This window comes from Haliotis rufescens, unplaced genomic scaffold (assembly GCF_023055435.1).
Source record: "Haliotis rufescens isolate VD_foot unplaced genomic scaffold, xgHalRufe1.0.p SCAF_1, whole genome shotgun sequence".
In the NCBI taxonomy this organism is placed as follows: Eukaryota; Metazoa; Mollusca; class Gastropoda; order Lepetellida; family Haliotidae; genus Haliotis; species Haliotis rufescens.
The window spans coordinates 25220652-25233364 of NW_025963779.1; the positions used below are offsets into that span (position 1 = coordinate 25220652).

General features: G+C 37.8%; 1 protein-coding gene across 2 annotated transcripts in view; it reads left to right on the top strand.

Moving 5' to 3' along the window:
* The first annotated feature begins 2007 nt into the window (after positions 1 to 2007).
* LOC124131684 (nucleolar transcription factor 1-A-like) overlaps positions 2008 to 12713 on the top strand; it is a 33674-nt gene continuing 22968 nt past the window's right edge. For both annotated transcript variants that reach the window (XM_046495134.2, XM_046495133.2), the window contains exons 1-5: positions 2008 to 2228; positions 3136 to 3201; positions 3478 to 3659; positions 9567 to 9653; positions 12431 to 12580. In XM_046495134.2, coding sequence (XP_046351090.2) covers positions 2168 to 2228; positions 3136 to 3201; positions 3478 to 3659; positions 9567 to 9653; positions 12431 to 12580 — 546 coding nt within the window. In that variant the 5' untranslated portion in view covers positions 2008 to 2167. The remainder of the gene's footprint in view (positions 2229 to 3135; positions 3202 to 3477; positions 3660 to 9566; positions 9654 to 12430; positions 12581 to 12713) is intronic.

Consider the following 12713-nt stretch of genomic DNA (forward strand, 5'->3'; position numbering starts at 1 on the left):
CGATGACATGCATCAAACAAGTCAGCGAACCTGACCATCCGATCCCGTTAGTCGCCTTTTACGACAAGCATAATCGCCTTTTACCGCAAGCATGGGTTGCTGAAGACCTCTTCTACCCCTGAAACTATACAAATTGGAAAGAGGTGTGTCACAAACAACAAGTGTGTTTAAAGAGGTACCCTGCACAATGACCTGATCTCTTCTACCAACCTAGAATTAGACAATGCATGAAACTAGGACTTTGGTAAGAATATGAGAATGTCAGTGTTGTGTTTTGACGTCCCTTGTATAATGTCAGGCACTGACAGCAGTGGTGTTTGTTTGCACAACAGGGGGTGTATTTTGCATTTGACACACAGTCAATTAATTCGATATTTAAGCTGTTTGATATTGTTGTTTTGAACTTCGTTATGTGGTCACGCGACAAGTTTACTTCGATCAAATGACACTCACTGTGTGTGGTCGCATTGGCCAGTCTCGTGACATATCTTGTTAACAATGTTATGCGATGAGGAGGAGTGTTATGATACTGATGTGACTAATATTATATCAATAATCGAAAGACAGGGATGAAACAGGGATGAGGAGTGTAGACTTGCTTTGATAGTATGCTTGTATTCAGGGTATGTATTAGACTAACATCTAGTCTCTGAAATGTAAATATCTTACAGAAAAAAAACAGTTGTTTAATTATCTTAATAAAAAATATAATAAAAAAGGAGCCCAGAGACGCTCTTCATTTTCAGATACTGCAGTAATATAGACTTGCGAAACATTATAGACTTGCATGGGCTGTATTGGATATATTTGTATCAAGGTCTGTATGACAGACTAGGTATGTATGGCGAACACGGCACTGCGTTAAAACGTCAGCAAAAACGACAGCCTTGCCCAAAAGGCACCAATTAAATTGACCCTCACGGCACCAGACTTAGTTGGCGAAAATGGCATCATATGTGTCATACTACGCTGAGCGGTGCATGCTGAAAACACACACTACCTTACCATACAGTATGCATTAATTCCTTATTTCATAAGCACCTGATCTTAATTCATCTGCACATCCTGGGTCATCCCCGTGTGAAAGGAACGGGTATCCTCCCAAAACGTAGACCTGCCAAAACGCAGACCCGTTAAAACAACACTCGTTATGGCTGGTTGCATCAGTATTTAGTACCCTGTAACCTTAAGTAAAATGGTATCACCCATGTAACAAGAAAGAAAGATGGGTAGAGTTCACAATTTTTTATTCAAATGTTATTTCATTGTCATTTATGATTATCGGTCATTTTAACTTGTTTATCATCAGTGGACCAACTGCATCCAGGTACTGAAGGGGTGTCTTTTCACGGCGATGAAGCTGTTCCTTCTCTCTGTAGACAACCTTCCTGGGTGGCGGTGCTGCTCCAAATTGAATCTGCGCTAGTTTCGCTCTCTCCGAAATTTCCACCTTCTGGATCAGTTCGATAAATCTGAAGATGTTTGGATGCTTGTGCTGGAGGGACTTGCCGATTCTGGAGTGGAAACCTTCTAGGTTGTTGTTTGTACGGGGCCCTTGTGTCGCATGGTATATCCACAGTCGAGGTACTATATCCCAACATTCACTTTTGAATTTACTCGACATTATAGATTTATAAACTAATATTTCACTTTACACTCTGCCGGTGTATCTATATTTAAGATTTATAAAGAGCCCTTGACTTAAAACATTCTAACCTCATCTCAGTTATGAATTCAGTTGCTTGTGTCGGCGTCTTCACAACAGTGTCTTCTTCCTGTTTCGTCTGAAGTTGAATATCTCACTAGATTATCATCGTCAAAGTGTTCTGTAATAATTCAAAGATGCAGATAAGGCCCGTATCCACGTGCTTTAAAGGTTTAAAGCAGAGCCTTTGAATTGTTACTTAAGATACAAAATAACAAATCCAGGATGCTCGATTATACAGACAGAAGTTGCAATATGAACGAGTCTGATCCTCAACTTCTGATTGGTCGAAACTTGAGCGCCATTGAAGCGAGCTCGAGAGTCGAAAGTATACACGTGCAGCGGTGGAATTGTAAACATTAGCTTTAGAACATAAACGTAGTTCAATCCAGAAATTGTACCATTTTGTTTCAGCTATAAAGACACCGGTTTCACGATCACGTTTTGTGAGTGTCATTAGAAATGCCAAGCGACACAAGGAAAAAACGAAGGGCGGATTCAGAAGTGGATGATACATCCGATGGTATGCAGTTTTCGGTTGTTCTCATAATGTGTAAATATATGTGTGAAGACCGCGGCAACATAATGAGTGACAAGAAAAATAACCATGACTAACCACACAACAGTGATGTGTCAATCACCTAATCCTCGAAACATGATGTTTATATTTTCGATAATATTGGTTCCTAAGGGAGTGGATATTGTTTTGTTTTTAAGCAAATTTATACTGTCTCAAATGAAATTTGGCATGGATGTAACTATTATTGATGTATTTCAAGACTGTCTGGTTAATTTTGATCTAAGTAAATAGGGAAACTGGTAACTTCTTCCCCAAAGGTGCAGTAATCTATGTGGAGGTCGAGTTGCCTCCCATAGGTGTGCCAGGAACCTATGTTCATGTGTTTGAATCCGAGAATCGCACTGATAAGGATGATTTGTTTGTCTGAACTATACAAGTGCTTATGGGTTTCACCAAGGTGGTAACATGTAAAACCTACATGTTTGTTTATTGGTTGTTTAACACCACACTCAGCAGTATTCCAGCTATATGACCGAGGTCTGTAAATAATCAAATCTGGACCAGACAATTGACTGATTGTCATCATGATCATCTATCCACGGAATTGGGATACGATGACATGCACCAAACAAATCACAGAGTCTGACCACCCGAACTTGTTGGTCGCCTCTTACGACAAGCATAATCACCTATTATGGCAAGCATGGGTTGCTGAAGACCTATTCTGCCCTGGTCCTGCATGTAAAATACCAATGAATGTAGTGTTAAACCAAACACAAACACACACTCCTTTGTGCAGCTGCTGGCATAGCTTCTTCCTCTGTGTCTAAGTCTATGTTACATGCATTGATCAGCTGACGGATCATTAACAGTTACTCTTTACGATGATCACACAAGTAATGTTTTTCAGTTGAAACATCATCCCCCAAAAAGAAAAAGAAGACTAAAGAGAAAGTGGATGAAAGAAACAGATCAGGTAAATGCTTGTATCATATCATTATCAATGCTCATAGATTTTTGTTTGAACTAAATTATAGAAACTGTATGGAGATATCAATTCAGAATTGCATAAGGACTGTGCGTTTTGATCAAGGTCTTATCTCTCGGTGCTTTAAGTCCCTGTGTTGTCATTCACTGCATTAGGTGTGTGTTAAGGTCCGCGTTATCCTCATCTTTGTGCCTCTAAGCTGTTGTTTTATCTGCATCTGTACACCTCTTGCATCAACTTGATCAAGTTATTTTCTGTCTGTAGACCCGGCTGAGTGGCCTGCTGAGGATATCCTGCAGTTGTTCGAGAGGATGGAAGGAGTCCTTCCTAAACCTGACGTATTGCGGTACACCCGATGTGTGGAGAAGATTAACTGGGAAGATGTGCAGTTTGGAGAATATTCAAGCCAGGATTGTGCGGATGTTTTCAACTTGATGCTCAAAAGGGTAGGTGTATTATCATATCATATTATGAATTAGCCAGTGGGCATGGTTGGATGTGAGTAGAGCTGAGTATCACCTGGTATCTTGCGATATGATTTGTATTCTCAAGAAATGATGAAATCACTGAAATACAGCTCTAAAACCTCTTTCTTCATACATTTATTTATTGTTATCACAAAACTTTAACAAAGAAAACCACAAGATCAGAACAGGTTTAAATGAAGGGATGCTTATTACCTGTAAGTGCAACAGTTAGCCGGCATGTTCCCGTAATCTGCCATGCTTACTGGTGGCGCTATGCTACTTCTGTCAATATGGGAGGTAATTCTATTGTTTCTGTTCTATTTATAGAATATCGCAATCTCAGAAACTGATGGTTCGAGTAGTTGTGTATCTAAGTATCACTGATCATGCTGATGTCACGGAAACTCTTGCTCTTCAAGTGTAATGTAACTGGTGTGGGTTTATCATTAGACTAACATTTAGACCAACATTCATATCTGAAATGAAAATGTAGACATTTAATCCTCCACCTACTATATATATTCTGTACTATGTCTCTCATTCAGTCTTGCTTGACAACGGTATAAGGACCTATACCGAAATGTCGCTCTTCACAATATTAAAGAAGTTGTTATCCATAAAATTGTGTCTACCTTGTCATCCGTCAACTTCTAAGTAATGCCTATCAAACAGTTGAAATTAAAATATTTTACAGAAAAAAACCATGTTAAATTATCTTAATAAAATATTATAAAAAGGAGCCCAGAGAGTCTCTTCAATCTGCAGTAATCTAGACTTGCCAACTCTTCTAGACTTTTATGAGTGCCATGTTGGATATGTTTATTTGAGGTTCCCTATGACAGACTAGGTTTATCTATCATGTTTGTCATTGTTTATGAACACTTGCTCTTTTGTAATATTATCAAGATTAATTACTCTTGAGATCAAGATTTAAATTGTGAAGTATTTTTGCAAATATCTAGATACATAAATGTAAATCATGATATTGATGCATAACCAAATTAATGCGAGTGCTGACCTTCGAAATTAAAATACAACTGTGCCATAAATTAAAAAATGACTAATACGGTAATAGGTATTAGCAGTTTCAGTGAGTATCAGCATTTTCTTTTCTCACTAGCTCAACTTCTGCCTCAATAGCAGGATAAGCGGATATTCAGTATCAGGCATATGATGTGGGTCAGGCGAGCTGATAAGAGTGTAATCAGTTGTTGGTACAAGTGTTAGTACAATCTTTCAATGTAAATAAGCACCAGATAATGACTCCCGAGTTATGTTTTCACCAAGTCAGCTGTTAATGTACACATTATCACTATACTTGGATGAGCCGTGTTTAGCCTTCAGTTGAAAGATAATTCACCAAGCAGGCCACAAAGTTGCGACTAAATTGGTCGCCATGGCGATCTAGTTTTGTATTTTGCGACTGGTATTTTCATGTCAGTCGCCAACTGGCTCCTTGTCTTTAATTAAGTTTGGCGACTAAATATCTCTTGTCATAAGATATTTGAAAAGATCGTTTTTAATATAAGTGTGGTAACTTCAGTGAAAAAAAATCGATATCAGAACATAATAACATCGACTAGATCACTGCTAGGCCATGTGTACTGTTTTCGCTTTCGATATGAAGCTCCATACCTGGAATGAAGGAAGCACTTTCCGTTATTAAGTAATGCACTAATGATGTTAAGAGTTGAGTACCCACGCATGTGCTGTACGACATCCGCCCAGGTGACAGCTGTGGCTGTCGTTTCGCCGTTCAAAAACATGAAGTATTTTTCCATATTTGCGCAAGTCAAAACAACAACAAATCGTTGTCGATCGGCAAATGATGAATACCATATTTTCTTTAGTATAGTGCGCACCCCTCTCTAGCGGATTCAGTAATTTTTTGGGAAAAATTTTCGAATAGATCTACCAAGCGCAGAAAAAAAATTACACCGTAGATATATCTACCCCTTTAGCGAAGTCCGGCAAACAAACGGGTGATGAGAAACTTGGTCAGTACAAATTCGAAATTTGAGATAAAAAATCACCAAACATGTTGATTTACCGTTTAAATTGTATTTTTTTGTTCTTCTAGGCATTGTTTTATATCCAGGGATTAAGATTACCATGTGTATCTTCTCGTAACTAAGCCGGACACAGCAATCAGCTGTACACACATTTTCTTGGAATTTACCGGTGATTCAGTCAAGACACACCCAATGATATAACTTTACAGGGTTTTAATGCAAGGATCGGCAAAAATTGTATCTGAAACTATTTTTTTATCAGGAATAATATATTCCGATATCTTGTTAATTTAGATGCAGCTTTTACTAAACATATTTGAAATAATAATAACCCTAAGCGAAGCAGCTGATTGCTATTACCGGGTATTACATGGTTTTCCATGGAACCAGTCTGACCAGTCTCCGTCAAGGCTCTCGCGCATGTGATCGCGTGATCACGAGAATTAAGTGTTGACATAGAATCGTCCAACAAAAACAAATATGCCTTTTAACGAGTCAAAGTATGGCATTTATGACATATGTATCCATTCTCTGTCAACTAAAGTTCGTTTCAAGGCGTCAATAGCGGTAATCTTCCGATCGCTTCACACACGATTTCGCCGAAATTAATTAAAACAATATTAAAAGTAATTTTGAAATAAGTTACAAACATAAGTCCAGATATACAAAGAACACTTTTTATAGTCAGACAGTGTAATTACATGATTAATTTGCGTACTTCAGTATGGATTTGTTGACATGGTATTTCCGGTAATGTCTCATGGCTCACGGTAATGTCTTTCCATGGGGGAAAAACATCAAAACTCATTATTTCGTGTATAATGCGCACCCCCTTCTACACAGCTGTGGTTTTTTTTGGAAAAAAATGCGCAGTATACTCAAGAAAATACGGAATGCTTTGAATGGCGAAGCTGACACGGAAGTTTCATCGTCTGTCGACACGTTCGATGAACCAAAACCTACAACTGGCACCGGTAAACTGTCAGATGATGTTACTGACACAATGTTCTTAGCTTGTCTGATGGATTTACTGACACGGTGTCCTAAAGCTTTTCTGATGATGTTACTGACACAATGTTCTTAAGCTTGTCTGATGGATTTACTGACACGATGTCCTAAAGCTTTTCTGATGATGTTACTGACACAATGTTCTAAAGCTTGTTTGTCTGAAAAACTCAAAAGCTTCAACAACAGTTGTTGTTCATGATATCAAACTGATTATTCAAACTAATGGATTTTTTTGTGTTTTGTTATGCAGAAGCTCAGTTAAATTACAAGTCATTACTTTTGGCTCCTTACATTTTGCCTTGGCTCCTTGAAATTCTATTTGGCTCCTTGAAAAAAAGAATTTAAGAGCCAAGTGGCTCCTTTGAATTTTTTTTAACTTTGTGGCCTGCCAAGAACAAAGATGCTGCCATGCGCTGTCTGTGACTGTCATAACTGCTTGATCACCTTGTGGAAACAGTGAGCCATATAAAAGAGGTTCACATTTTTTAACATAAGCAAGTTATGTTCACACATATATTTTTAATTAATTGTATGCTAGCATTATTATCTTGATTGGCAGTAACAGACAACTTATCGATTGTTAGTCATGCTGGTTGTATTCTCAGAAAACCTTTTTTGTGTTTTTTGTTTGATGTTTTTCCGAATGACTGCTCTCCCAGGAGTTGAGCATGGAGACGAAATATATTAATGTTTTGTAGCATTTTAACATATTTCTGTACTACGAAAAGATAATTAAGGACCATCTGAATCTTTCATGTCAATAGAGTTAATCTGCCATGATTAACTGTAGTAATATGAAAGAATTGGGTGGTCCTGAACTTTTTAATGTAGCAGAGCTCCAGACAACTTTTTGAGCAATTGAGTTTTTACGTTAGGGTTTCTATTTTAATTGACTTATTACATTTTATATTGGCTAACCAATATTTTTTCACTCATCTATTAATCACAAATTATTAAAAAATGAAACAATGTTTTAGATGTATATAACCCTTCTAAATATATAGGCTTGGCTCGGAAAGTAAATTAGCTCGTAATTGTGTTTCGGAAATAAGCTCCTTTGTACGCATGCTGAAAAAGCGTCATTGTGTATTTACGCGAGCTGTTTTTATACATTTGAGTTGTTCATTTAATGCATGCACTTCTGTATGCAAATTAATTGAAAGTACCGTATTCGACGTATTAAGTGCCCGGGGCGCTCTCAAAATTGGAAATAGTGGGCTCTTATTAGAATATAATTTTGGTGAGAACAAAAACAGAGTTGAAAAATTGTAAATTTCGTACAGTAGATTATGCTGACAGCCTGAAATGATTCAAAAGAAAAGTATGTACGTATCATACACGAGAGATATATTTTCCAGAATTTAATTGCCCACAATTAAGGGTGCATATAACACACGAGTGAGTATTATACACGAATCAATAAGTCTTGTGTACATTGATCAATCGGAAGGGGTGCTAATTGGGATTGTTCACTAGCAAATATATTAGCAAATATCGCCATGGGCGCTTATTAGAGCGGGGCGCTTATTACGTCGAATACGGTAATTGGGTTTTGACTATTTTGGGAGGTATTTTACGCAAATACCCTGCTTATCTGTAGCTCTGATGCAGTATGTATCTGGTGATGTAAGGCCAACATGAAAATAAATGTCTGGATCATTGTGATTCTCACGATTCTCCAAAGTCAATTCGAGCACCTCACTTGACTGCACCACCCATACCATGCATACCAGCTCTTTTGGTTTTAGATTATACTACATAAATTATATCATACTTTAGTCTCATATCAAAGAGACTACATTACAAAGCCAATTAACGACCACACTCCCCTTTGGGCCCTGTGAAGATCGGGTTTAGAATTCGTCTTCAACAGCCCATGTTTGTCGTAAGAGGTGACTAACAAGTTCAGGTGGTCAGGCTTGGTGTCTTGTTTTTCATGTCATCATATCCCAATTGTGTAGATCGATGCTCATGATGTCAATGACTGGATTGTCTGGTCCAGACTCGATTATTTACAGAGTGCCGTGATATAGCTGGAATATTCCCTTTTCAAGATACATTGTATGTACAGTCAAGTCTTGATAATCCGACACTCGTTAATCCGACAATTGGCCTTATCCGACACTAACGATGGGAACTGATTAAATCAGACACACCTTATTTGCAACAACTTATCGACATCACTCATTAATCAGTCTCGTTAATCCGACACAGTGATCAGCGTACTCCGTGGTCATCTGCCCGCGAGTACACAGCCCGTGTTTTGATGCGAGTTGAATCGGCTGGTAGCTGCATATTACAACAGCTGCAGAGATAAACTTGCTTAACAGTAAACAATTAATGCTTTAAATAAAGAAAACAGGATTAATCACATGCTTAGATTACCTCAATCTCATTAAAATCAGATACAATTTATTACAGATATTTTAGACTATGCTTTTTAAAGTATTTTGAATAAGTCATACAGTCAACAGTTGTTTTGTGTTAAACTTTAGAGGTTGCATGATTAGAAACATATTCCGCTAACAATGTAACAAAACAATATGAATATTTCATTTTTTATTTTTTTATTACGTGTTTGTATCATTTTCTATCATGTTGTTGTCCTATTTTCGATCACGATCGTTGATTCTACTTAATTTCGTTTATCCGACATACTCGTTAATCCGACATAGTTATATGCAACCACCATTGTCGGATGAACGGGACTGTATTTATATCACAACAAATAACATTCTGCACACCCTGAGTTTTCTCTCTGCCTTTGCACCATTCTTTTCCTTTGAAAGTGGAAACATTGTTGCATCATCAGTGCATGATTTTGTTGAGTCTTGATACAAGCTGGATATTGTTCTCCCTCTGGTAGGTTCGCCTGAATCAGACTGCCACAGACTTGCTGAACAATATGAAGTGTATGTATGGCAGGCAACCCAGGCTGTTACAAGGACAGGTGGTGAGTAGAGGAGGCCCATTCAAACAGTGTTTTATTCAGCAGTCCCATGTTAATGCTTTGTAGTTTGTCTGATATTTACCACTGCCACACTTTGCTTTTGAAACCACAAGTTGATTAGACATCTCAAGGATATCATGTCATCTATAATACCTCACTAATAGCCCAAGAATATGTTTTTGACACACTAATATTTCATACCAAGGGTCATAGCCTGAACAATGTTTGTTGAAGGCCAAGGTTGAGGAGTTACGTTTGTGATCAGAGAAGGTCATGAGGGACTTTAATGCTTTTTGGGGGGTCAATATTTGTTGTCTTATGCCATGTATGCTTGTATTGTTTGTATTGTTTGAATACTTATGTATGACAAGTGATGGTAGTCATGATGCAATGGTAGGTCATCAGGTCATAGTGACCTATTTTCAAGGAGTAGCCTGTGCTATATTTTTGTTTTATTAAATTCCCACTAGGGACATCATCTTTGATTTATATGCTTAGTAGCCCTTTGGAATATTCTTGAAATATTGAAGGTCAAAATCACTCTCAAGGTCATACATTAAAAAATGAATGATGTTTACAATTACTGAAGAAGTATTCACTGTAGTGAAATTTGGTAAATACAGTCGTGCCTCGTTTATATGGACACTTGCGTCATTTCACAATTCGTCCGTATATACGAAATTTCCGTATAACTGAAACCAGCTTCTTACTGGAAGAGTTACTTCCCTTCAATTATGCAACTTATGACAGATGACAGAGCAAACAGATACATCCACTCAATCTTTATTCATACACGTTTCAAAAAGTCTGTCATGGAAGTTTGAACTGTCACCAATTGTCGATTTTCCTATGGTATGTCCAAATGCAGTGCAATAATGCTTACTGATGGTTTCTAAACTTGCTGACGGGTGTTTTTCTTTAAACAGACAAATTTCCCTTTTTTTCGCGCGCTGTAACTGCGTGTCGCTTCTGTTCGCTGGTCGACAGGCCATCCTTACACGACTTTGACCTCTGACCTCCACAGACGCCATATTTATCGAAGGGGATTACATGTACAATAAACAAGCTCGTCTCAAACGTAACTCAGTGTCACTTGGTTAATTGACTTCTCACGAATCAAAGGATTACCAACAGCGGAAGGATTACCACCAGCGGAAGTGTATTGTCCGGATAAGTGAGACAATTTTGTGTGCATTTCAGTGTTTTGTGTATGAAAATGACCGTCTGGTTCCGGAAACTGAATTTCCGGATATACGTGTAAATTTATATAGTAATTATTTCGTTTTGAATGAAAATCGTCCGGGAACCGAGGTTTCCGGATATCTGAAGTCCGTATAAGCGGGGCATGACTGTATCATCCTAAGGCATGTTAGTGTGGGTCATTGGAATGATAAGGCTTTGAATGACCTTCAGTAAAGGTCAAGATCACTGAATTGGTGATTTTGTGGTACAGGTAGTTCTGTTTCTTTGCGTAGTACATGCTTGCCCTAAAAGGAGACTATGCTTACCTTTTCGTAAAAGGTGACTATGCTTGCCATAAAAGGCGACTAACAGGTGGTCAGGCTCGCTGATTTGGTTGATGCATGTTATCAATCCCAGTTGCATGGATTGATGCTCATGATATCAATCACTGGATTGTCTAGTCCAGACTCAATTATTTAAAGACCAGCATCATATTGCTGGAATATTGCTGAATGCGGTGTAAAACAACAAACCAACCAATCTTTGTGTATTAAATCAACCCTTGTGTTTGTCTGACTATGTTTTTGAAAGCTTGGACACAAATTTATTACCGGGTATTTGAAAAAATCAAGGATTTGATTGGATGAAATTATTGGTGATTGAAATCAGAAATGCATCTAACTTTCTTATAAGGTAACGTAAGGTAGAGGCATGGGAATTTTGAGTTGTCATGCATTTGACATATGTTTTCCCAAACCAGAAGTGAAGTCATTAAATTGAGTACAGAAATGTATAGATCTGCTAATTGAGACCGGTCGATATATTAAGGAAATTAGAGAACAGAGACTGTGTTTTATTTGTAACCAGAATTTTATTGAGGACAATTATCATTTTGTGCTTATATGCAATGCTTATAGTGATTTAAGAGCTGAATACAATCCTCCTAAATATTTTACAACCCCTTCTAAAAATAAATTTAATGCTCTTATGTCATCCAATAACTTTAAAATCATACGAAATCTAGCAGTCTACGTTTACGTAAAATAGTGGTAATTCTTTTTTCTCCCTCTCTCTGTAAATAGTTCTGTGTAATAGGCCTATGGCCTGACACTTTTTTGTGAATAAACAATATATATATATATATAAACCGTAAGGTCAAGTAACTTTTGTATTAGTGTAGCTGGAGACATGTGTTATCTCCAGTCGGACGTTATTAGATGTCATCCCAGTCGAAGTGCCTTTAGGTTCCTCGTCATGTTAGATGGGGCAAGGTACTTTAATCTCGTATGATGTTGTAGTAGAAATGCATTTCACCAAACTGTGAACGGGTTAATATTGCGTAACGCTGCACCAGCAATCTTACAGCCATTCGCAGCTCACAGAACGGGGGGTAGTGGTATCACACTGGAATGGTGTAGTGATGACTGGGACTTTTCAGAAATGGCTGTGAGGGTGCAACTTCTGTTTTTGAAAGTCCTTGCAGTAACTTTTCTAGTCAGGTTTTCTTGTTTTCACTATGAGGAAGTATCTGTAACTGTATCCTGTTCAAAGCCATGATATCCCAGCCTACTTGCACTTCTTCCTTTTTGGTTTTCCAGCAACGCATGCCGAAAAAGCCTTCCAACATCTTCACAATGTTCATCAAACACAAGCAGAAAAAAGTCCGGAAAAAGAACCCCAACCTGACAGGTTCAGAAGTGCTAAAGATCCTTGCTTCACTCTACAAAAACCTGTCCGCAAAGAAGAAAGTAAATATTTCTTAAATTGGATCAATTTTTGTAGACCATAGAGATATTTAGAGCTTAACATGCAAGCTACAAGGATTTAGGGAATCGCTGTCCCGTTGACCATGGCTAATGATTTTGTTATGTTTAATATTCA